Source organism: Amaranthus tricolor, chromosome 2, assembly GCF_026212465.1.
Source record: "Amaranthus tricolor cultivar Red isolate AtriRed21 chromosome 2, ASM2621246v1, whole genome shotgun sequence".
NCBI classification, from domain to species: Eukaryota; Viridiplantae; Streptophyta; class Magnoliopsida; order Caryophyllales; family Amaranthaceae; genus Amaranthus; species Amaranthus tricolor.
This window is the reverse complement of record NC_080048.1, coordinates 7,651,488-7,674,178: the sequence shown is the minus strand read 5'-3', so window position 1 is coordinate 7,674,178 and position 22,691 is coordinate 7,651,488. Positions and strand designations below refer to the sequence as shown.

Genomic DNA, 22,691 nt, shown 5'->3' with positions numbered 1-22,691 from the left:
AGGAATTCTCGTAACCTGCAAACAATGTTAGGAGCAGCATGTAGACCATCTGGGACACGCATGTAAACTTCCTCAGTTAAGTTGCCATGGAGAAAGGCATTGTTAGTGTCTAACCGAAAAATTGGCCAAACTTCGATGAGCAGCAATAGCAAGGAGACACCTAACAGTCATCATTTTGACAGCGGGTGAAAAGGTCTCTTTATAGTCAATACCGTACTTTTGATTGAAACCCTTAGCCACTAATCAAGCTTTGTAACGTTCCAAGGTACCATCGAACTTAAATTTAATTTTATAAACCCACTTGAAGTTAATTGGTTTTTTATGAGGAGGAAGTGGAACAAGGTCCCATGTGTGGTTATTGGCAAGAGCATCAAGGTCTTGTTGCATTGCATTTTGCCAAGCTGGGTCTTTTTCAGCTTCGGTGTAAGTGGTAGGTTCATGCCAATGAGAGGTATTAGTGATATGAAGTTGAGATTTGTGGGGTAAGTCTAGAAAAGTAACAATATTACACCATTTACTAGTATTAAACACATAATCAGAGAGGTGAGAAGGAGGATTATGTGGTGTAGTTGAACGTCTAAGGTTAGAATGTAGAGAATGAGTAAGAGTGACAAGTAATTTTGTGATAAGGAATCTTTAAAAATGACATCCCTAGAAACTATTATCTTTTTTGTTTTTATATTGAAGCCAAGTAGGATACAAAGCTAAGCTATAGGATCATTTTGTTCTACCTTGCTGTAAAGTAGAGACATAACAAAGGCAATTATAGGCTCTTAGGTGAGTGTTGTCAGGAGGGTGACCAAATAATTTTCAAGAACAGTAAGAGGTAATCTATTAATAAGATAAGCAACACATAAGACAGAGTCATCTCAAAATTCACAAGGCAAATTAGATTGAAAAGAAACAGCATGAGCGGTTTCAAGTAAATGTTTATATTTACGTTCAACAATGTCATTTTATTGCGGTGTTTCACTACAACTGCGTTGGTGAATAAAACCGTTATTTTTGTAAACTGTTAGCATATAACTAGCTTATAATTCCTTAGCATTATCACTTCAAACAAACCTCTTAACAACCTATCAATATTAATAATAGAAAAAATAGGAGGAAGCATTAGAGTTTTTAAAGTTATACTGTGTAAATTTGAAGGAAGGGATGGAATGAGTAATTTGTTGTTTTTAGGATGGATGATTATTCATTCTATCTATTTGATATTTGTGGTTGCAGGTTATGAAGCTCCAAAGTTAAGGTATTTCTATTACTTTCATAATACTTCATATTTTAGTGTTTTTATGGTAATTTTTTATACAAGCTAATAAAATTCACTAGCTTTTAGAAAACGTTTCCAAATAAAAGCTAAATATGATACTTTTAAAAATATATTTTGATGTTTCAAATTCTTTGTAAAATTACAAGAATTTTATATTGTATTTGTCTAATTAAAATAAATATAGAGATAAATTTAATAGATAGTAAATAAATAATTGTCATAAACAGTAGGTAGATAGCGGACATAAAACATTTGGGCATTCTTAGGCTACATATATCAAAATCTTTTATATTGGTTTTGTGACTTTTGTCATTTGTTATCATTTTTGTAGACTTAGATATGATCATGATCATTACAATAAATGGGGCTTCCCTATATAAATCAACCCAAATTAACTTTGAGAGATTATTGTTGACAAAAATTCCACTTTATTTGACCCCATTTAGTACTAATAATCTACAATTTTTATTGTAACTTTCTATTTGAGCCATTCATACTAAATCAAATGTTGTTTTTAGAAATTTAAGTTTGTGTACTTAAAATACTCATTTTAAATTAAATCTTTAAAATAGATTTTTAGTATCCAAATTTTTATCAACCTATGATCCTTTATTCCAAAATAACATTTTACATACTCCCTGTTACATCGATCTAATTAAACATTTTTTATTTTTAAGTCTTCACACTACAAAAAATATCAAAATAACGACGGTTTATATCATCGCCATTTGATTGCTAAATGGGCAAAAAGTGGCCCATATTATGTGTAACTTCCCATCAATACAAAGTACACATCATTTAATAAGTTATTTTACTATAGTCTATTATAATCCAAAACAAAAAACGTGTCACTTATCAGTGTCAAGTTTATGTGTTCCATGACATTCTGCAGTGGGAGATTACTTGGTTTATTTTCCATTTGATTCTTACAGCTAGTCTTGAGAGACCGTCTCTTTAAGAGACGTATCTCAAGTCAAAGCCATTAAAGATTAATACCTACTTACCGTATTCTTAATGCCTATTTACATTATTCTTAATGCTTATTTATCGTATCCTTAATGCCTACTTTTAATATCTTAAATGTCTATTTATATCATTCTTAATGCCTACTTACAAAATTTTAAAAAATATATAATAGACTTTTCCAATTAGAGATGGTCTCTCAAAGAGACCGTCTCTTGTAGAATTTTTGTTATTCTTACCTTATATGTACCTTATGAAAGCAATATCTTAGTTTTATAGGATGAGCTATTCACAAGGAGATGCTTTTTCTTTTGATGCATTGTATTGGTGTAGTTGCAGGAGCAAAGAAAAATTGACATATTTATTGAAAGTTTTGTGCAATTTAAAAAAATTATCCTTTCATATTCTCCCTAAGGATGAAGTCATCCTATTAGTCTCATTTTTATTTATAGTACTATTTTTGACCTTATTACCCTTATTTACATTACCTTATTACAATATATCTAATGAAAAACCATTAACAATTTATTTATTATCCTTTCTCTCTTCGTTCTAGTTGGTCTCATTTGACCCACCTAAAAATTCGTATAAAATCAAATGGAACTAATTAGAAAAATAGGAGGGAGTATGATGTTTTTCTAACCAACTTTATATCTTTAAACACTTAATATATACTACCTAATTTAATATTAAAGCCCCTAATTTTGTAAGATCCTGTGCGATCGAATATGTTAAACATGCTCAAAATCTCCCTTGTGTAGTTGATATTAGTTTATTTGGTGATCGTGCTATTGTGCTGCAGGAAACTGGCAGACAAAGTCGCTGCTGCTGGCTACTATGTCGTTGTTCCTGATGTACTACATGGAGATCCCTACAATCCTGAAAATAAAGATAGGCCACTTCAAGTTTGGTTAAAAGACCATGAAGCTGTAAGTTTGTGTTCATACTCTATGCTAAATGATAATCAAAGTGAAGCGCATGATAAGTGTTTAGGCTGTAGTTAGACAACTGACAACATTCAACTTATGTATAATTTTATATACCTAGAGATACCAATATATGTGCTAGTTGAATTGATAGAAGCTTTGCTATAACAACCCATGAACCTGGGCCTAAACCTCCTTAAGCACTTTTTAAATATTATCGATATTATTTGATTTTGTTTTAGATTTGCTCCTGACTGTAGTATTCTTTATTACTCGGTTGATATTGCTAGGCCATAATAATTCGTCATATTTGTGGGTCTACTCGTGGGACACGGGGCACCCATGGGCTCGGACCCACAAACCCATTGGTAATGAGCATTGAGACTTGCGTCCACGCTTGATGATTTTCACTTTTTCCCAAAACTATATGGTATTAGAATGATTATCCACCGAACACTATATACAAATTCACAATCCACTATTTTAGTGATGTGAAATCTTGCTCACATGTGAAGTATTTTCAATAATGTTCATTTGCTCAAATATTTCATCAATCGATTGAATGCAACAAAATACTGTCACTTTAGCTAAACTTCCATGCCTTTAATGCTACGTTCTTTTCGTAAAATTCATTTATCGTAAAATTTTGGTTTCTATAAGGCCAAAGCATTTGAAGAGGTGAAACCAATAGTTGATACTTTGAAGCATAAAGGAATGCATAAAATTGGAGCAGCTGGTTTTTGTTGGGGAGGTTAGGTTTCATATTTACCCCTTACAAAAAACAAATTCATGCATAGATGATGTACTAAAATTGAGTTTATACAGGCAAAGTAGTAGCACTACTAGCACAAAATGATGAATATATACAAGCAGGAGTTTTGCTACATCCTTCAGCTGTTACCGAAGATGATATCGAAGGTAACGTTTGTTATATGGATGCCTTGAATCGTGTTGTGGCTCCTTAAGTCGCGTAGGCTCTAAGATAACATGGTACATTTACGGCCCGTGTGGTAGGTGGTAATAAACAGTGGTAATAGGAATGAAAAATTAGTGTAATTTTGGTTGACAAACTAGTGTAATGGGAATGATATGAAACTTTTGATGAAATTTTACACTATAAATCATTCACATTACCACCATTTAATACTACTAACCAAACGGGTCAATAAGACTTGTAAATTGTTATGTTCTTCCTGCTCATCTTATTATCTGTTTGGTATGAGACAGTCTTACAGTGAGACGCACTCCATATATGGGTTAAAAAGCCCAACTAATACAAATTATCAGCATATGAACTTTTTGTTTTGAACTCTTTTCACTAGAGACGGTATCTCACAAGAGTAACACTAAAAAGAGCTAGTCAATATTTGATCAATTTTTCTTAAACTTTATAGCCCTTTTCGTAAAGTGATATACTCGCAGCTTGTGAAATCAAACAATAATCCCATAGCAAAACGACTTGTTGGGATGAATTCGTAACTTTTTACTCTAACCATGTTTGTTTGAACGTTGAACCTAAATCTTAGATCTTCCGAATTGTTAGGTGTGAAGGTACCACTTGCGATTCTTGGAGCTGAGAATGACAGCGTAACTCCACCTAAACTCGTGAAGAAGTTCGAGAAAATCTTGCAATCTAAGCCCGAGGTACCAAAATAGTAAAGTGTTTGGTTCTTCCTTTACTACGATCATTCTTGGTATGGTTTCGACATATGTGCCTTACACAAACTTGAATGACTCTAGTATTGCTTCGAAAGCATAGGCTCATAATCCATTATATGTTGATAGTATGTATATCGGGAGAAGGGGCCGGATAAGAGTTCAAAATAGGGGTTTGGCCCATTAAACACCCCTAATTGGGACACTATGTATCATATTTGCTACTAGAGGTGTTCATTCGGGTGATCGGGTCGGTTTCGAACGGGTGTCATTCGGTTCGGTTGTATTTCGGATCAGTTATTTTTCAGTTATGTGTTACAACGGGTCACACTCGGGTTGAGTCGGTGTTGAAATACACGAAGATGGTCGAATGCAACAAGGGGGGGGTGAATTGTTGTGTATCTAGCTTTACTTCATTTTTCTTCTAATTTGCGGAATTTTAACAAACAAAATAAAGCTTAAACTTATAAAGCAAAAGATAAAAAGGAGACAAAGATTTTACGTGGAAACCTTCTTGGCCTAATAAGAAGGAAAACCACGAACCCCCGGGATTTCAAAATTCTCACTATGTTTTAGGCAATCAAATACAATTACATAAAACAGTTTGCTTCACTTGAAGCTTCTCTACTCTAGGCCTAATTCTCTTTCTCTACTTTTTCCTTCTCTTTCTCTTCTCACGTTTCACTTCTCTATTCCCTTAGACTTCTCATGAGTCTAATTACAACAAATCACTCATTAACCCTTACAAGGCCAATTCTCAAGAGGATAAAAATTAAAATAATTACTTAAGAAAAATATAATAAATTAATTGGCATTTAAAAACAGAAAATATTTTTCTTAAATGATCTTCCTTTAATGGACACTCTTGGATCAGTTTTCGGTTTGAGCATAGTCCCTCCTATTTATAGTGGGAACAGCCAGCAGTTACATTAGACACACCTCCCACTATCATCCACGTTCTCAAAACAAAAGGTAGTGAAATTGTCAATAAATAAATGTCCGGCTATAATATGCTCAAAGAGAAAAGCGGTTTCCTTAAGCTAAAAATAGCATAGGAATTAAAAGCACAAGATCCTAAAAAATAGGAGATCTTAATCTTAAGAAAGAAAAAGTCTTAGGCTATTTTTTAGATAACCTAAAAATAGTTTTGCCAATTAACTTACTAATTAATTTAAGCAACTAATTTAAGATTTAACCGTTTACATCAACTAAAAACAAAATAATAAAATAACTGCAATTTTCCAGTCGATGTTTTTCTCCAGACCTGCTACGTAGGAACAGCGTACTGTCTCCAGCTTCAACTTCTGTTAGATTGTTCATTTTGAGAACAGTAGACTGTACATCTACTTTCAACATTGTAACACTTATCTAACTTCTTGGATCTTTAAGACATGTACAACCTCCACGAATCAAGTCCTAGGCTTCATCAACGATTTCAACAAAATCAGATATATACCTACAAAACAATCTCTAAAACATGTTTGTTTATTTAAAAGTAAAGTCATCATCAAAACCTTAAGAGCCAACAAATTCCCCCTTTTTGATGATGACAAACTTTATAAACAAACTTAAGTAAAATAGAGTAAAGCAAAATTTTTAGAGCATACTAGAGATTAAAGCAACTCTAAATAACTTAGCAAATTAACTCGTTACAATATAATTTACCAAGCATACATAAACCAACTTACTCTATAAAAACATAATATCAAATATGTTAAAAATTTCAAAAATAATTAAACTAAAACAAACTAATATAAAATAGACTAAAACAAAAATTATTAAGTATTTTCAAGAGAAACAAAGAAACAACTTTAAAACAATTAATCAAAACAATTAATCAAAATATCATAAAAACTTAATATCAACACAGATGACTTAATATCAACACAGATGACTTAATATCAACACAGATGATCAGATTCTAAGCTAACATAAACACAACACATTATCTTCCATAAAAAGCAATATAAATCAATCAAGATATGTTACTGTGTATTCACAGCTCCTCTTAAGTTTGTGCATAATCTTCCCCCTTTTGTCATCAATCAAAAAGAATTAGAAGTATCAAACCTCAGCACAAACCATATAGATTTGTCAATGATGAAAGCAAGAAACAATAATGAAAGTAAGCACCATGAAAAGCATTCAAATCTGCATAATGTTAGTCATCACAGACCAGAAATAAAAACAAAAGAAAGAAATGTAACAGTTGTTCAAATACAAACTTGTACCCCAGATGGTACAAAGACAAAAGTGAAATTGTTTGATTAGTGTTACAGCCAACAAATCGTTAAAAAACAAGGGAAGAGGAATCAGGGAGCAGTCTCTTCTTCATCAATGAACTCAGTCTGTACTTCCACTGTGTCCAGCTTGGCACCAAGACGGCTCTCCATCTGGTTAAGCTGATCAACAATTGAAGCAAGGGAGACACGAGTTTCATCTTGAAATGCAAGGAAGTGAGACTGGAGGTCATTTAGCTTAGAGAGGACAGAGTCGAAAGAAGCTGCAGGAACAGAATTATAGTTAGTACAACCTTCATCAGGTGAAGTGTGTGATTGAAAAGGTGGTGGAGTAGACTGTATTGGTGATGGAGATGGTGATGGATTGTGATGTGGTGGTGATGTGGTTGGCTTGGGAGAGGGAGGTTTATTGGATGTAGGCTCAGGCATGGTCTCAAATGTGGTATCATCAACCAATGTAGCCTTACGTTTCGAGGCTAACCTCCTACTCCTCCTCTGAATAGATTTAGCCTTTCTCCTCAATGCTATCACAGTCTCTTCATCACTTGAATCATTACAGAGATTGTGATAAGCATCTTCTCCTAAGACTCCCTCCTGTTCTGCTTCCCCCTTACTAGCTTCTCCATCCTGTTCCCCTTTTTCTTCTGTTTCAATATTATCAGTGGGAACAGGTCCTTGCTCCTTTTCCTCTTTTTCTTCCTGTTCTTCCTCCCTCAATTTTTCTTCTTCTTTTTCAATCCCTTCTTCTTCAGAACCAACTTCAACTTCCTCCTCTAAGTAATGTATTAACATCCCTTCATCAGTTAATTTTAAGTGCAAATTGTGTAAACACTTTGCACCTATCTTCATGTTGGGTCCCATTGGGAACTCCAACCCTTCCAAAGGGACATCAAATTTTCTGAAAATGCAGGTCAGCAATCCTCCATAACCAAGAAAATTTTTCTTCTCAATACAATCAGACAAATGAGATATCATCAAAGATGGAAAATTTATCTTTATGTGATTAGCCATGCAGTAAATCAATGCAGCATCACGTAAACTTACTTCACTCCTTTTGGAGTTTCTTGGCAAAATAAATCTTCGTGCAATATTGTACAGTAATTTATGCAGAGGATTCAAAATGTTATGGCTTATTTTCCCTTTTCTTTGCTCAATCCCTAAAAATTTTAAAACCGTTTTTTCATTTATCCCAGAAAATACTATTTTTGAACCAACGTAGTAAGTATCAAACCCAACATTAGGAACATTAAACCATTCCCCCAGCAATGCACTGTTAAATTCTATTTTGATGTTCTTGACAGTACTAGAACACATCCCACAATCATTTGAGAAATTTGAAATAAATTCTCGCATAAGATTTGAAAAAATGGAATTGCAACTAAAATTTGACATCAAAACTTCCCATTCTTGATGTTGTAGAATGTCATGCAGTTGAGGAAAATGGGTAGAGTCATACTAGTATTTGTCGAGTCTGAAACCAACAGACATTTCTTTTGAGATTTCTTCAGCACTATTAGGGTCACTATGCTTCGAACGTTTGACTACTTTGGAAGATGAACCACTTGAAATCTTGCGTTTGGAACTGGTAGGTTCAGTAGTATGTTTGGGTGATTCTTTTGTGGTTTCTGTGGTTGTGGGTGGTGCAGCATCCAGTAATGGTGGAGGATGAACCACTTTTAGAGGTTGTGGCTGCGTATGTGTACGGGATTTAGGGGTTTTCTTGCCTGATTTTGAAGATCTTGGAGTTTTCATTTTGAACTTTTGAAAAAGGTTGAGAGAAAAGAAGGGGAACGGTTTCTTGAGGAAGAGGAAGATGTGTGCGTATTATGATGTACGGTGACAGCTTTTGAAGGTTTTGAAATGACGGTTACCTTAAGTCCCATCTCATCAATGCTTTCATCATTACTTGTGATTTGGAAGGATTATATGAAGAAATGAAAACCGTTTCCCATATTTTTTGATTTATGTTGACCATATAAAAAAATATTAAGAACAAAATTATGAAATATTAACTTATAAAAAGAATGAATTATGATATTATAAAATATTATATGAAGAAAATAACGAACATACTGCTTTGGTCTGATCAAATTAACAACATGCAAACAAGAAGACATACATAGTACAAGCTTTATTAAGTGTTTACCTGATCCATTCAATAATTGATTCTCAATCAAGATATTGAGGTTGATTCCTGACCTTTTTCATTCTCATGATGCTTCATTGGGAATTTTATGCAATCAACTTTATTGGAACTTGATCATACCAAGTTCCAATCTCATCTTTTCATATTGTTCCCTTGGAAGTGGTTTTGTCAGAATATCTGCAACTTGTTCATTTGTATTAACATGCTTTAATACAATATTTTTGTGTTCTACATTATCCTTAAGAAAATGATGTCTAATATGTATATATGTTTAGCTCGTGAGTGATGTACTGGATCTTTAGATATACATATGGCACTGGTATTATCACAATAAATAGGAATACATTCAACTTTAATACCAAAATCTCTTAGTTGCTGTTTTATCCAAAGCATTTGGGAACAGCAAGCTGCTGTTGCTACGTATTCGGCTTCTGCAGTGGATAATGCAACCGTGTTTTGTTTCTTGGAACTCCATGAGACTAAACATGACCCAAGAAATTGTACCATACCTGATGTACTTTTTCTATTTACGAGATCACCTGCATAATCTGCATCACTAAAACCTTTTAAATCATAAACATCACTTTTAGGATAAAATAGGGACAAGTCGTTTGTTCCCCTTAAATATCTCAAAATCCTTTTTACTACCGTGAGGTGTGATTCTTTGGGGTTGGACTGAAATCTAGCTCATAAACCAACACTAAATGAAATATCGGGTCTACTTGCAGTTAGATATAATAAGGAACCTATCATGCCTCGATACATTGTTTGATCTACGTTAGTTCCTTTTAGGTCTTCATCTAATCTAACATTTGTAGCCATGGGTGTATGGTTGGTTTTAGCGTTGTTTAGCCCATACTTCTTAAGAAGTTCTTTTATGTATTTTTGTTGATGAATAAAAATACCATTTTCAGTTTGTATAATTTGCAAACCAAGGAAGAAATTTAATTCTCCCATCATGCTCATTTCAAATTCTGTGCCCATAAGGTTGGCAAATTCTTTACATAACAAATCATTGGTTGCACCGAAAATAATATCATCAACATAAATTTGAACGACTAAAATATTATAACCTTTATTCTTAAAGAATAAGGTTTTATCAATTTTTCCTCTTACAAAGTTATTTTGAATCAAAACCTTTGATAGTCTTTCATACCATTGCCTAGGAGCTTGCTTCAAGCCATATAAAGCTTTGTCAAGCTTGTAGACATAATCAGGACAAGAGGTATTCTCAAAACCTAGGGGTTGTTCAACAAAAACTTCTTCATCAAGAAAACCATTTAAGAAAGCACATTTCACATCCATTTGATATAACTTAAAGTTCATAAATGCAGCAAACGAAATTAAAATTCTAATAGCCTCTAACCTTGCTACTGGAGCAAATGTCTCGGTGTAATCAATACCTTCTTGTTGATTATACCCTTTGACCACGAGTCTTGCTTTGTTTCTTACAATTATTCCATGCTCATCTAGCTTATTCCGAAATACCCATTTCAAACCAATTACTTTCTTGTGTTTTGGTTTGAGTTCCAAGTGTCATACCTTATTTCTTTCAAATTCATTTAATTCATCTTACATGACTACTATCCATTCGGAATCCTTTAGAGCTTCTTCGTGATTTTTTGGTTCAAGTGATGATAGGAACGCAAAATGTGCACAAAAGTTTCTCAGTTGGGATCTGGTTTGTGTTCCCTTATTCATATCACTTATAATCAGATCAAGAGGATGATAACTTTGATATTTCCAAGGTTTGGGCACAAATTCTCTTGAGGGAACAGTAGCATGTTCTGGCTCAACAACTTGATTGGCATTTTGTTCAGCTACTGGATCATTTTGCTCATCTGCGGGAACAGTTGAATTGGGAACAGTTTGCTGGTCTAGTTGTGCTGGCAGTTCCTGGACTTGGTCAGTTTCTTCTTCGTCTTCTTGTATTGGCTGTTCACCTGCTGTTCCTTGATCTTGCACCTTTATTTCTTCATCATCTTCTAGATTTGCAAGACCTATTTTGACATTGTTTATTTCCTGTTCACTTGTTGAAAAGTTAGTTTCATCAAAGATTATGTGAATGGATTCCTCCACGCACATTGTTCTCTTATTATAAACTCTGTAAGCTTTGCTATGTGATGAATAACCGAGAAATACTGCTTCATCACTTCTTTCATCAAATTTACCTATATTTCGTTTTCCATTTACATGAACAAAACATTTGCATCCAAACACACGAAAATAGAAAATATTTGGTTTAACACCTTTAAGCAATTCATAGGGTGTTTTAGAAGTGATTGGTCTTACTAATACACGATTCAAAGTATAGCATGCAGTATTGACGGCCTCGGCCCAAAAATTTCTAGGTAGACCACTAGCAATCAACATAGTCCTAGCCATTTCTTCTAGGGTTCTATTTTTCCTTTCTACCACTCCATTTTGTTGTGGTATTCTAGGAGCGGAAAAATTGTGATTTATACCATGTTCATTACAATAATTCATAAAGTTTGAATTTTCAAATTCTTTGCCATGATCAGATCTTATGTGAACAATTAGATTATTGGTAGATTTTTGTATTTTGTTAGCAAAAGAAACAAACTCATCAAAAGCTTCATCTTTGCTTACTAAAAATAGGGTCCAAGTAAATCTACTATAGTCATCAACTATGACAAACACATATCTTTTGCCACTACGGCTTTGTGTTCTCATAGGTCCACATAGATCCATATGAATTAATTCTAATGGTCTAGAGGTAGTCACCAGATATTTTGATTTAAAGGATGACCGCACTTGTTTTCCTTTAGCACAAGGATCACAAATTTCATTTTCGAGGAATTTTATTGTTGGTAATCCTCTTACTAGGTCTTTTGATCTTAAAGAGTTAATCAATGAATAGCTAGCATGACCTAGACGCTTGTGCCAAAGCAGTGGGTCTTCTTCTATAATGCTTAAACACGTTAGACTAGTTTTGGGAACAGTGTCCAGGTCCACAATATAAGTGTTCCCTTTTCTGATTCCCTCAAGCACAGGGTCTCCTGTGTTGTTCCTAGAAATTATGCATCGTTCAGAAGTAAACTTAACAGAGTTACCTTTGTTACAAAATTGAGAAATACTTAAAAGATTGTGTTTTAAATTCTCGACTAAAAATACATTGTCAATGGCATGGGAACTTGACCTTCCAACCTTTCCTTTGGCGATTATCTCACCCTTCATATTATCACCGAAGGTTACAGTTCCCCCATCATATGCTTCAAGTGAGAGAAATTTAGATTTGTCACCCGTCATGTGCTTGGAACACCCACTGTCGAGATACCATGAGTTGTTCCCCCTCACTTGAACCTGCAAAGCAAATTAATGGTTATTAGGTTCAGGAACCCAGTCATCCTTGGGTTCCCTGTCGATAATACTTGAATCACATTTCTTAATCCATATGCGTTCGACATAATTTTTATTTGCTTTGGTATGCTGTTCCCTTTTTACACATTGATTTTTCAGGTGTCCAGTTTTGCCACAAAAGGAACAGATTTTACTACTAGGGAGATCAACATAGACCTTTTTCTTTTTATCATTTTTATCATAACCTAGACCTTCTTTACTCTTTGGTTTAGCATTTAGAATCCATTTGGGAACTTCATTGATTTTTCCTTTTCCTTTTAAATTAAGTTGATCTTTTAAATATTTATTTTCTTTTTCACATGATTCTAATTTTAATTTCATTTCTTGAAATTCCGTGCTAAACATATGAGTGGATTTATCATTTTCATCCCATTTTAATCCTAGTAATCTGTTTTGATTTATTTCAATGTTAAGAATAATAAAATCCTTCTTTAATTTCTCCAATTGTTCTTTTAAAATGATATTCTTATCTAACAAATCAAAAAATCTACTTTGCACATCGATCCTAAAGGTATTTAAGTATAAGATATGATCTTTACTTACGTTAAGGTCTTTCTCAATTTCTTCCAACTTCTCTTGTGTTTCCAAAAATAACTTAATTAATTTATTCTTACTTAAACTTAATAGATGTTTAGGAGTAGAACTAGAAGACATTACCTTTCTTTCCTTAGTCTCTTCATGAGATGGCATGAGACACAGATTTGCAGTTTCTTCCTCTACTGGAACCTCAGTTTCAGCTTCGCTTTCAGTGTCACCCCAAGCTGCGATCATTGCTTTACGAAAATCTGTTCTGAAGTTTCCCTTCTTTGGCATTTTCCTGCTTCCCTTGTCTTCCCTTTGCCCTTTTCATTCTTCCATAGAGGGCAATCCTTAATGAAGTGATCAGTACTTCCACATTTGTGGCATTCAAAATTTGTCTTCAAGTTAGTAGTTCCTCTTTCCTTATTATTTCTTTGGTTTCTGTATCTGCTGTTCCTGAAGAATTTTTTGAATTTACGTGCCAATATAGCAGCTTCCTCTTCACCAGCTTCTGATTCTTCACTATCATCAACTGCTAGAGCCAGTCCTTTGTTTCGGGAACTGTCTGCTGTTCCCAAATGCAGTTCGTGTGTCATGAGTGAACCAGCCAGCTCCTCCAAATTGAACTTGGTGAAATCTTTGGACTCCTGGATGGCTGTGACCTTAGCTCTCCAGCGCTCATCTTGTGGAAGACTTCTCAGTATTTTCCTGACTTGTTCATCAACTGGAATAATCTTGCCAAGAGAGACAAGTTCGTTTGTAATGTTGGTGAACCTAGTAAACATCTCTTGGATATTTTCCTTAGGTTCCATAACGAACCTTTCATATTTGGACATCAGAAGGTCAATCTTGGATTGCTTCACTTCACTGGTACCTTCATGGGTAACTTCCAGCAGGTCCCAAATCTGCTTTGCCGTTTTGCAACCCATGATTCGATTATGTTCATTTGGCCCGAGACCACAGTGAAGCAGCTTGATAGCAAGAGCGTTCATCTCCATCTTTTGAAAATCTTCTTTCTCGTATTCAGTTATTTGTTTTGGAATAGCTTCGTTATTTGAGTTGATGGTCGTCACCTCAAAATCTCCAATTTCAATTACTCTCCATACTTGGTAATTTTCGGCCTTTATAAAAATTTCCATCCTATTTTTCCAGTAGGTATAGAATTTCCCATCGAACATGGGTGGCCTTTGCGTAGAGTACCCTTCTTCCATGCGTTCGTTCATCTTCAACATCTTGCAAGGGAACAGGATACTGCTCTCAGAGTTTCCTGATTAAATGAGGAACAGGGCTCTGATACCAATTGCTGAAATACACGAAGATGGTCGAATGCAACAAGAGGGGGGTGAATTGTTGTGTATCTAGCTTTACTTCATTTTTCTTCTAATTTGCGGAATTTTAACAAACAAAATAAAGCTTAAACTTAAAAAGCAAAAGATAAAAAGGAGATAAAGATTTTACGTGGAAACCTTCTTGGCCTAATAAAAAGGAAAACCACGACCCCCCGGGATTTCAAAATTCTCACTATGTTTTAGGCAATCAAATACAATTACATAAAACAGTTTACTTCACTTGAAGCTTCTCTACTCTAGGCCTAATTCTCTTTCTCTACTTTCTCCTTCTCTTTCTCTTCTCACGTTTCACTTTTCTATTCCCTTAGACTTCTCATGAGTCTAATTACAACAAATCACTCATTAACCCTTACAAGGCCAATTCTCAAGAGGATAAAAATTAAAATAATTACTTAAGAAAAATATAATAAATTAATTGGCATTTAAAAACAGAAAATATTTTTCTTAAATGATCTCCCTTTAATGGACACTCTTGGATCAGTTTTCGGTTTGAGCATAGTCCCTCCTATTTATAGTGGGAACAGCCAGCAGTTACATTAGACACACCTCCCACTATCATCCACGTTCTCAAAACAAAAGGTAGTGGAATTGTCAATAAATAAATGTCCGGCTGTAATATGCTCAAGAGAAAAGCGGTTTCCTTAAGCTAAAAATAGCATAGGAATTAAAAGCACAAGATCCTAAAAAATAGGAGATCTTAATCTTAAGAAAGAAAAAGTCTTAGGCTATTTTTAGATAACCTAAAAATAGTTTTGCCAATTAATTTACTAATTAATTTAAGCAACTAATTTAAGATTTAACCGTTTACATCAACTAAAAACAAAATAATAAAATAACTGCAATTTTTCAGTCGATGTTTTTCTCCAGACCTGCTACGTAGGAACAGCGTACTGTCTCCAGCTTCAACTTCTGTTAGATTGTTCATTTTGGGAACAGTAGACTGTACATCTACTTTCAACATTGTAACACTTATCTAACTTCTTGGATCTTTAAGACATGTACAACCTCCACGAATCAAGTCCTAGGCTTCATCAACGATTTCAACAAAATCGAATATATACCTACAAAACAATCTCTAAAACATGTTTGTTTATTTAAAAGTGAAGTCATCATCAAAACCTTAAGAGCCAACAGTCGGTTAGTCACAGTTCGGTTGGAGATCAGTTATTTAAGCTATCAGATTAGCATCGGTTTGGTGTCGGTTGAAGTACGTGTCGAGCGTCAATCGGTCTCAGGATGTCATCGGTTACTAATTGGTTCGGTTTTCTCGGGTATAGATCGGGTTTGGGTTTATTTTATTCTTTAAACTGAATTCGGCTACGTATTATTAATTACTATTGATCGAATTAATATCAGTCATTTTTTAATTGATGACAAGATTCCCTTTACTTAAAGCGAAATAGTTAAAATGTAAATCAATTAATAATGATTATTACTTTGTTACTTTGACTTGTTCAACCGGAAAATAAAATTATAAAGTTCTATCAATTTTCATCTGATTCGATTAAAAGTAGTTAAATAAACATTAACCATTGATTATTAACTCTAAATATATGAAACCATGTATTTATAAAATTTAATTTATTAAAATATCTAACACTTTATTAGATTAACTAATAAGATGATTGAATATGAGTCTATCATACTTCTATGTTAAAAATTGGTTCAGGTTTACAGCAGTTCAATCTAAAATTCATTCGGGTTAAATCGGTTTTAGCCGGATCGAATTCGGTTTCAAGCATGATTCGGGTCGGTTGTGACTCGGGTTGGTCATTATTAGGTTCGGATAATCTCGGTTAACGGTTATGTGTCGGTTACAAAAATCGGTTACAGCTCGGGTTAAGCTTTCCCATTTTCGGTTGTCAACCAGTTCGGGTACTGTCGGTTCGATAAACCTAAAAAAGAAACACATTTTCGGGTCGGTTTACTTTCGGTTTCGGTTCGGCTTTTCGAGACGGGTCACTTTTGAACAGCTCTATTTGCTACCGAATCATATATTTAATATTAGATATTGAAATCGCTTCCCAAAACCGTTACGATGTTAAGAACAATACAAACAACAATGAACAAAACAATGTTTGACAATGTAAACAAAACAAAAGAGACACAAGAATTTAAGGAGGTTCACCCAATGATGGCTACGTCCTCCGTGGTGTGTAGTTTCTGTTTATATTATATAAAAAAAGTATAAACAACACTTCTAAATGAAGAGTTACAATTGAGTAATAGATAAAAACAAAAGGCTATGTGTTTGGCTTAGGGGTTGTGTTTGATGTGTTTGATGTATGAGTATGAGAGTTCTATATATAGTACTAGGTACATGAATATCAATAGCTCACTTGAATACATAGTTAATATAGAGTAATGAATAATATGAAATAACTCCAAAGACTTGAAAGGTCGAAAAACAGCATCCCATGCACATCAGAGGATCCGCTCGACCGGAATAGGGAGCTTGCTCGGTCGAGCGGCTCGATCGAGCGAACATCAGCTACATTCTGGAGCATTCTGTATGACCGCTCGACCTACCAATATAGCTCGCTCGGTCGAGCGGGTAGGTCGAGCGACCTCTCTGATTCCTTTGTCAGAATTCTGATCGAGCTATCATAAATCAAGTCCCTTCTTCTTCTTCATTAATCTTCATTAACACCCATAATTCCTCATGAATACTCTCTACATAATTACACCCATTTGGATTCCACAAATCAAGAGTCACACACATGACTATACACTTTAATTTGTGCACTCAAGTCACACATACCATTCATAACAGATATGATTATATAGAGACTCCATCGCTTACATTTTAGTTAGAAAGTACTGGCTACAACGGTTATGTACAAAAAATACGAAAAGATCTTATTCTCTGCAGTACAACCATCCTTGTATGACTTAGTCTCGCTGATCTGAAATCTGATGTTATTTGTTTGTAATTAGGTCTATTCGTTTGTGAAGATATTTTGTGGAGTTGCTCATGGATGGACTATCAGATATGATGAGAACGATGCTTTTGCTGTGAAAGCAGCAGAGGAGGCTCACCAGGATATGTTGGCATGGTTTAAGAAGTACATTAAGTAAGATGTTAGTGAGGGATGACAGCTTTTCTGGATATTGTGTGCCAATTTTATGGACTTATTAAGAATATGAGTTTGAGTCATTTGTCAAAACAATTAGTGGTTTTATGATGTTGTACAGGAGAATACTAACAGCAGTATGTTATGCTGTTCTGTTGTGAGTATCTTAGGTGCTATTGAATTGCGTGCAAACTATGGCACCGGTTTGAGGTGTTCAAAACTGACTCGATGATTCGATATTTATTCGATTTTATAATCGAATCCGCTTTCACATGACATAAAAATGGATTAACAATTATGTAAAATCCAATATGGATACAAAACCGAATATTGATTGACCCGAAATATTTGATCTGAAATTGATTTGATGATTCGAATGAACACCTCTTGCAAGGGTTGTGGAACGAAGATAATTAAGACCTTGCTTTTTTCCATGTTTTTCAAATGGGGCCCTTGATAAATTAGGAAAATTTTTTAACTTATAATAAATTCTCAATTAACAAGGTTTGATACTATCACTTTTTATATGCTAAGTAAAACTTCAACCACCTACTTCATCTAAACAAGATTTGATCATATCACCTTTTATATACCAAGTAAAACTCTAACCACCTACTTCATAATCTCGTAATTTTTTGAGCCATGTGCAATTATCCACCTTATACACCCTTCAAATTTGTCAAGCTTTACAAAATTATATGCCATCTCTTTCAATTCTAATTTCTAAGGTTGAACATTGCTTTAGATTGTTGTATCTAATAATTATCTATATACTAACAATGGCTAAAGAAGGATTTTTAGATATTTGATTACAATAAAAACTTTAAAATGATAAATAAAACTAGATTACAAAATTATAGATCTAAAGACCGAAACATATAAAAATCTTTTTTAAGCAAATTTCTCTCCTCTTAGGTGTCTCAAAATCTAATCTAAAGTCTCCTTTTAAGATATAATGAATGCTACTAAAAGTGGTGATATAGAATCTCAGTTAATAATCAAGGATTCGATGAAACAAGAAAAATTTTATGAAAGAAAATTCGTAAAACTCTAAATAGATATTGCATTTTATGATATTAATTATTAAGGCTAATTGATTTTGTTGTCATTTAGAGCGTATAATAGTTATTGGAAATTAAATTAAATAAATTAATTTGAGAATATTCCAAGGTTGCAAAGTTTATGTTTTTAGCAAAAAGTAGTGTTTACGGACCGTGAAACAACTCGCGGCTCGCGAGAAAGGAAGGAAAAACTACTCTTTTGTGGAAACAGTAGGTCGGGGCCCGCGCATTTTGCGGATTCTTCTTTGAAACGTTAGTTTATCTGTTTGCTAGTTATAATGTAACTACCAACGGTTAAATATGGTTATATATTTACCGGATATATTGGGATAAATTGATTGAAAAACGACATTAGTTCGTGAACCAATCTTGTGTTTCATGGAGTAACATGTTGCTTCGTGAAAAGGTGTAAGCTATTCTATAAATATAGAAAGCTTGTGTGGTTATTTTCTACATGCAATTTCTGATTTCTTTTCTTCTCGAGCACTTTACATAAAGAACTTGCAATTCTCGATTGTAATTTTCCATATCTTCTTCCATTTAAGTTTTCCTTACATCGTTATAGATTTCGTATGCTAGGAATTTAGTGTAATACTTTGTATCTCAGTACATATTTCCAGTTTATTCCCAAGCACCGTAGTAGGGAGGAAATGATGTTTTAGGAAAGAGCATCTCGCCTAGAATTAATATCAAGTTCAAACAAAATCTTCTTGTTACTTTATTCGGGTTTGAAGATCGGTTTCTCGGAGTTCTCAGTGGTGTACATAAGTATGGTTCTTAATTGTCATATCTAATTTGTTTCCTTTTACAAACTTATAACTTTATTCTATTGTTTATTTAATAAATAAAGTAATACATTTACAACAGATTTAAGTTTTCAAACTTATTAATATAGATTTACCCAAACCAAATTTTCTTTAGGGAGATATTAAGAGGATATTCTAATTTAAAAAAAATTAAAATTTTCCATCATGCTATTTGAGGCTCGATGAATCGTACTCAAGCCCTCACCTGTTCTCATTGTTCTTTTAATATTTCTCAAAATACAAATATTGTTCTTTAAATAAAAACATAAATACCATATGCTTGACAATCTATCGAGTCCAGTTCTGTTAGAATACCTTGATTAAATCAACTTGAAGGCATGTAGAGAAGAAGACATTAACAAAAGCTTAGAACAGAAAAACACTCTTATTCATTATTATTGAAATCTGGAAAACAGAGTTTATATATAAGGAAAGGGAATGGATACAAGGCTTTTAGAAATTAACGATGACTCAGCAAACCTAACCCCAAATCCCCGTTATGACTTGGAGTGTCCAACACCCCCCCCCCCCCCCCCCTCAAGGTAGGCAGGGTTGAAACATGCCTATCTTGTTAAGAAGAGTATTAAATTGAGCAGAGGGAAGTGCTTTGGTGAGAACATCTGCTAACTGACTGCGAGTAGGCAAATAGGTCAGTTGTAAGAGACCTTCTAGGACCTTTTCCCTTGTGAAGTGGCAATCGAGTTCTATGTACTTGGTCCTTTCATGGAAAACTAGATTTTTGGCTATGAACAAAGCACTTTGATTATCACAATGTAAGGTGACAGGTTTTAGTTTGTCAACACCCAACTCTTCAAGCAATCGAACAATCCATGTTACTTCAGCTGCAGCACTACTCATGGCTTTGTATTCTACTTCGGCTGAAGACCTTGAAACGGTACCCTGCTTCTTACTTTTCCAACTAATTGGGGAGTTGCCTAGTAAAAGAATATACCCAGTAATAGATCGTCTTGTATCAACACAAGCTCCCCAGTCACTGTCACTAAAAGCTTGAAGAAGAAGTTTATCACTTGCTTTTAAAAGAATACCCTGGCTGCTGGTATTGTTGACATATTGCAGTACATGGTGAAGAGCAGTATAATGTGAGAGTTTTGGTGCTTGTAAGAATTGGCTTAGTGTTTGTACCGAATAAGCCAAATCTGGCCTGGTATTTGTTAAGAAGTTGAGTTTGCCAACTAGACTTCTATAAAGAGTTGGATTATCAAAATCAGGACCTGTTGTAGCACTTAACTTTAGATGCAATGGAAGAGGAGTGACAACTGTTTTTGTAGTGGTGATATTTGCCTCTGTGAGAATCTCTTTTGTAAATTTTTGCTGTGTTAAAGAGATGCCTTCAGGTGTGTAACTAACTTCAAACCCAAGAAAATAATGAAGTAAGCCCAGATCCTTGATGCCAAATACCTGATGTAAATGATGCTTGAGATTGTTGATACCAAGCTGATCAGTGCCAGTAAGGACTATATCATCTACATAAACTGCTGCAATGATGACCCCAGATGCTTGCTTTCTAATAAACAAGGAGTAATCATTCCTTGATTGAAAGAAACCTTGACGTGCAAGTTCATGAGTAAGCTTGGCAAACCATTGTCTGCTGGCTTGTTTTAGACCATAAAGGGACTTCCTGAGTTTACAGAGTTGGTCTGGTGAATGAGGGTGACCTGGGGGTAGTTTCATGTATACTTCCTCGTGCAAATCTCCATGTAGAAAAGCATTATTCACATCAAGTTGATATAAACTCCAACCCTTGCTTGCAGCAATAGCCAAGATACACCTAACTGTTGACATTTTCATAACGGGAGAAAAGGTTTCTGAATAATCTATGCCATATTTCTGTGTGTAACCTATAGCTACCAAGCGAGCTTTGAGTCTCTCCAAAGTACCATCAGCATGGAGTTTTGTTTTATATACCCATTTACATGCAATTGGTTTCTTTCCAGTGGGTAATGAAACAACATCCCAGGTATGATTTTTTGCTAATGCTTGTAATTCCTTTGTCATGGTTGCCACCCACCTTGGATCTTGTGCAGCTTCTTTATAGCAGGAAGGTTCTTTTGGGATATCCGAGTGAGCAAGAAGAACTGAGTGAGAGGGTGTGTAAAGGGCTAAATTACACCAATGGGTACTGGTGTTAGCTGAGTATCCAGGAAGGGAGTAAACAAAATCATTGAAGTGTTGAGGAATTTTAGTTGGTCTGTGAGATCTTCTGAGGGCAGGAATATCAGGTGCAGAAGAAGTAGTATGGGAAATATCTGAAAGATCAAGAATGTTGGAAGCAGAAGATATATTGGAAGTAGAAGAAGAGTCTAAGGAGATAGAAGGAGAGGAAGTAGAAATGTTGTTGGTTGGCTGAGTGGTATGTGTTGAATGGATGGTGAAAATATCAGGTATGTCATAGTCAAAGAAACTAGAATTAGTAGTAGTAGAAGGGAGGAAAATTTGAAAAGTAGATGTAGAGGGAGTTGAAGGAGATTGAGAGAAATGAAATGGGAAATGTTTTTCATGAAAAATGACATCCCTTGTAATATGAACTTTGAATGTGTTGAGATTTAAGACTTTATAAGCTTTTTGATTTGGTGGATACCCAATAAAGACACATGGAGCAGCCCTAGGATCAAATTTTGACCTGTTTTGTTTCAAAGTGGAGACATAACAAAGACATCCAAAAACTCTCAAATGATGCAAACTAGGTGATTTTCCATATAATTTTTCATAGGGACTAACATTGTTTATTGATTTTAATGGTGTTCTATTTATAAGATGAGTAGCAGTGAGAACATACTCATTCCAATAAGAAATAGGAAGTTTGGATTGAAAGAACAAAGCTCGTGCAGTTTCAAGGAGATGCCTGTGCTTTTTTTCAACAATGCCATTTTGTTGAGGAGTATCAGTACAGGTTTTTTGTAAGACAATACCTTGTGTGAAGTAGTATTGTAGAATTTCACCTTCCGTGAGTTCTTTAGCATTATCACATCTTACAGTTTTAACATGTAAATGAAATTGTGCAGAAGAATAGGCAATAAAATTTTTCAGAATTGAAACAGCATCAGATTTGTAGTTTAAGAAATGAACCCAAGTATTCCTTGAGTAATCATCAACAATAGTAAGGAAAAGATTACATTTTGTATAGGTGGGAACTCTGTAAGGCCCCCAAATATCAACATGAATGAGCTCAAAAGGTTTAGTTGTTTTTATTGTACTAAGAGAAAAAGAAGATCTAGTTTGCCTTGCTACAGGGCAAACTTGACAAATGCAATCTATAGAAGAACAATTAACAATATTCTT

General features: G+C 34.4%; 1 protein-coding gene across 3 annotated transcripts in view; it reads left to right on the top strand.

The window, feature by feature from the left end:
* Positions 1 to 18,220, top strand: part of LOC130804135 (endo-1,3;1,4-beta-D-glucanase-like) — a 20,041-nt gene extending 1,821 nt beyond the window's left edge. The window contains exons 2-7 of one of the 3 annotated variants that reach the window (XM_057668489.1): positions 1,183 to 1,249; positions 3,036 to 3,162; positions 3,820 to 3,910; positions 3,985 to 4,077; positions 4,703 to 4,803; positions 17,388 to 18,220. In XM_057668489.1, the coding sequence (XP_057524472.1) occupies positions 1,188 to 1,249; positions 3,036 to 3,162; positions 3,820 to 3,910; positions 3,985 to 4,077; positions 4,703 to 4,803; positions 17,388 to 17,528 (615 nt within the window). In that variant the 5' untranslated portion in view covers positions 1,183 to 1,187 and the 3' untranslated portion in view covers positions 17,529 to 18,220. The remainder of the gene's footprint in view (positions 1 to 1,182; positions 1,250 to 3,035; positions 3,163 to 3,819; positions 3,911 to 3,984; positions 4,078 to 4,702; positions 4,804 to 17,387) is intronic. The other 2 variants (XM_057668474.1, XM_057668482.1) reach the window with 2 other exon arrangements.
* The last annotated feature ends 4,471 nt before the right edge of the window (positions 18,221 to 22,691 follow it).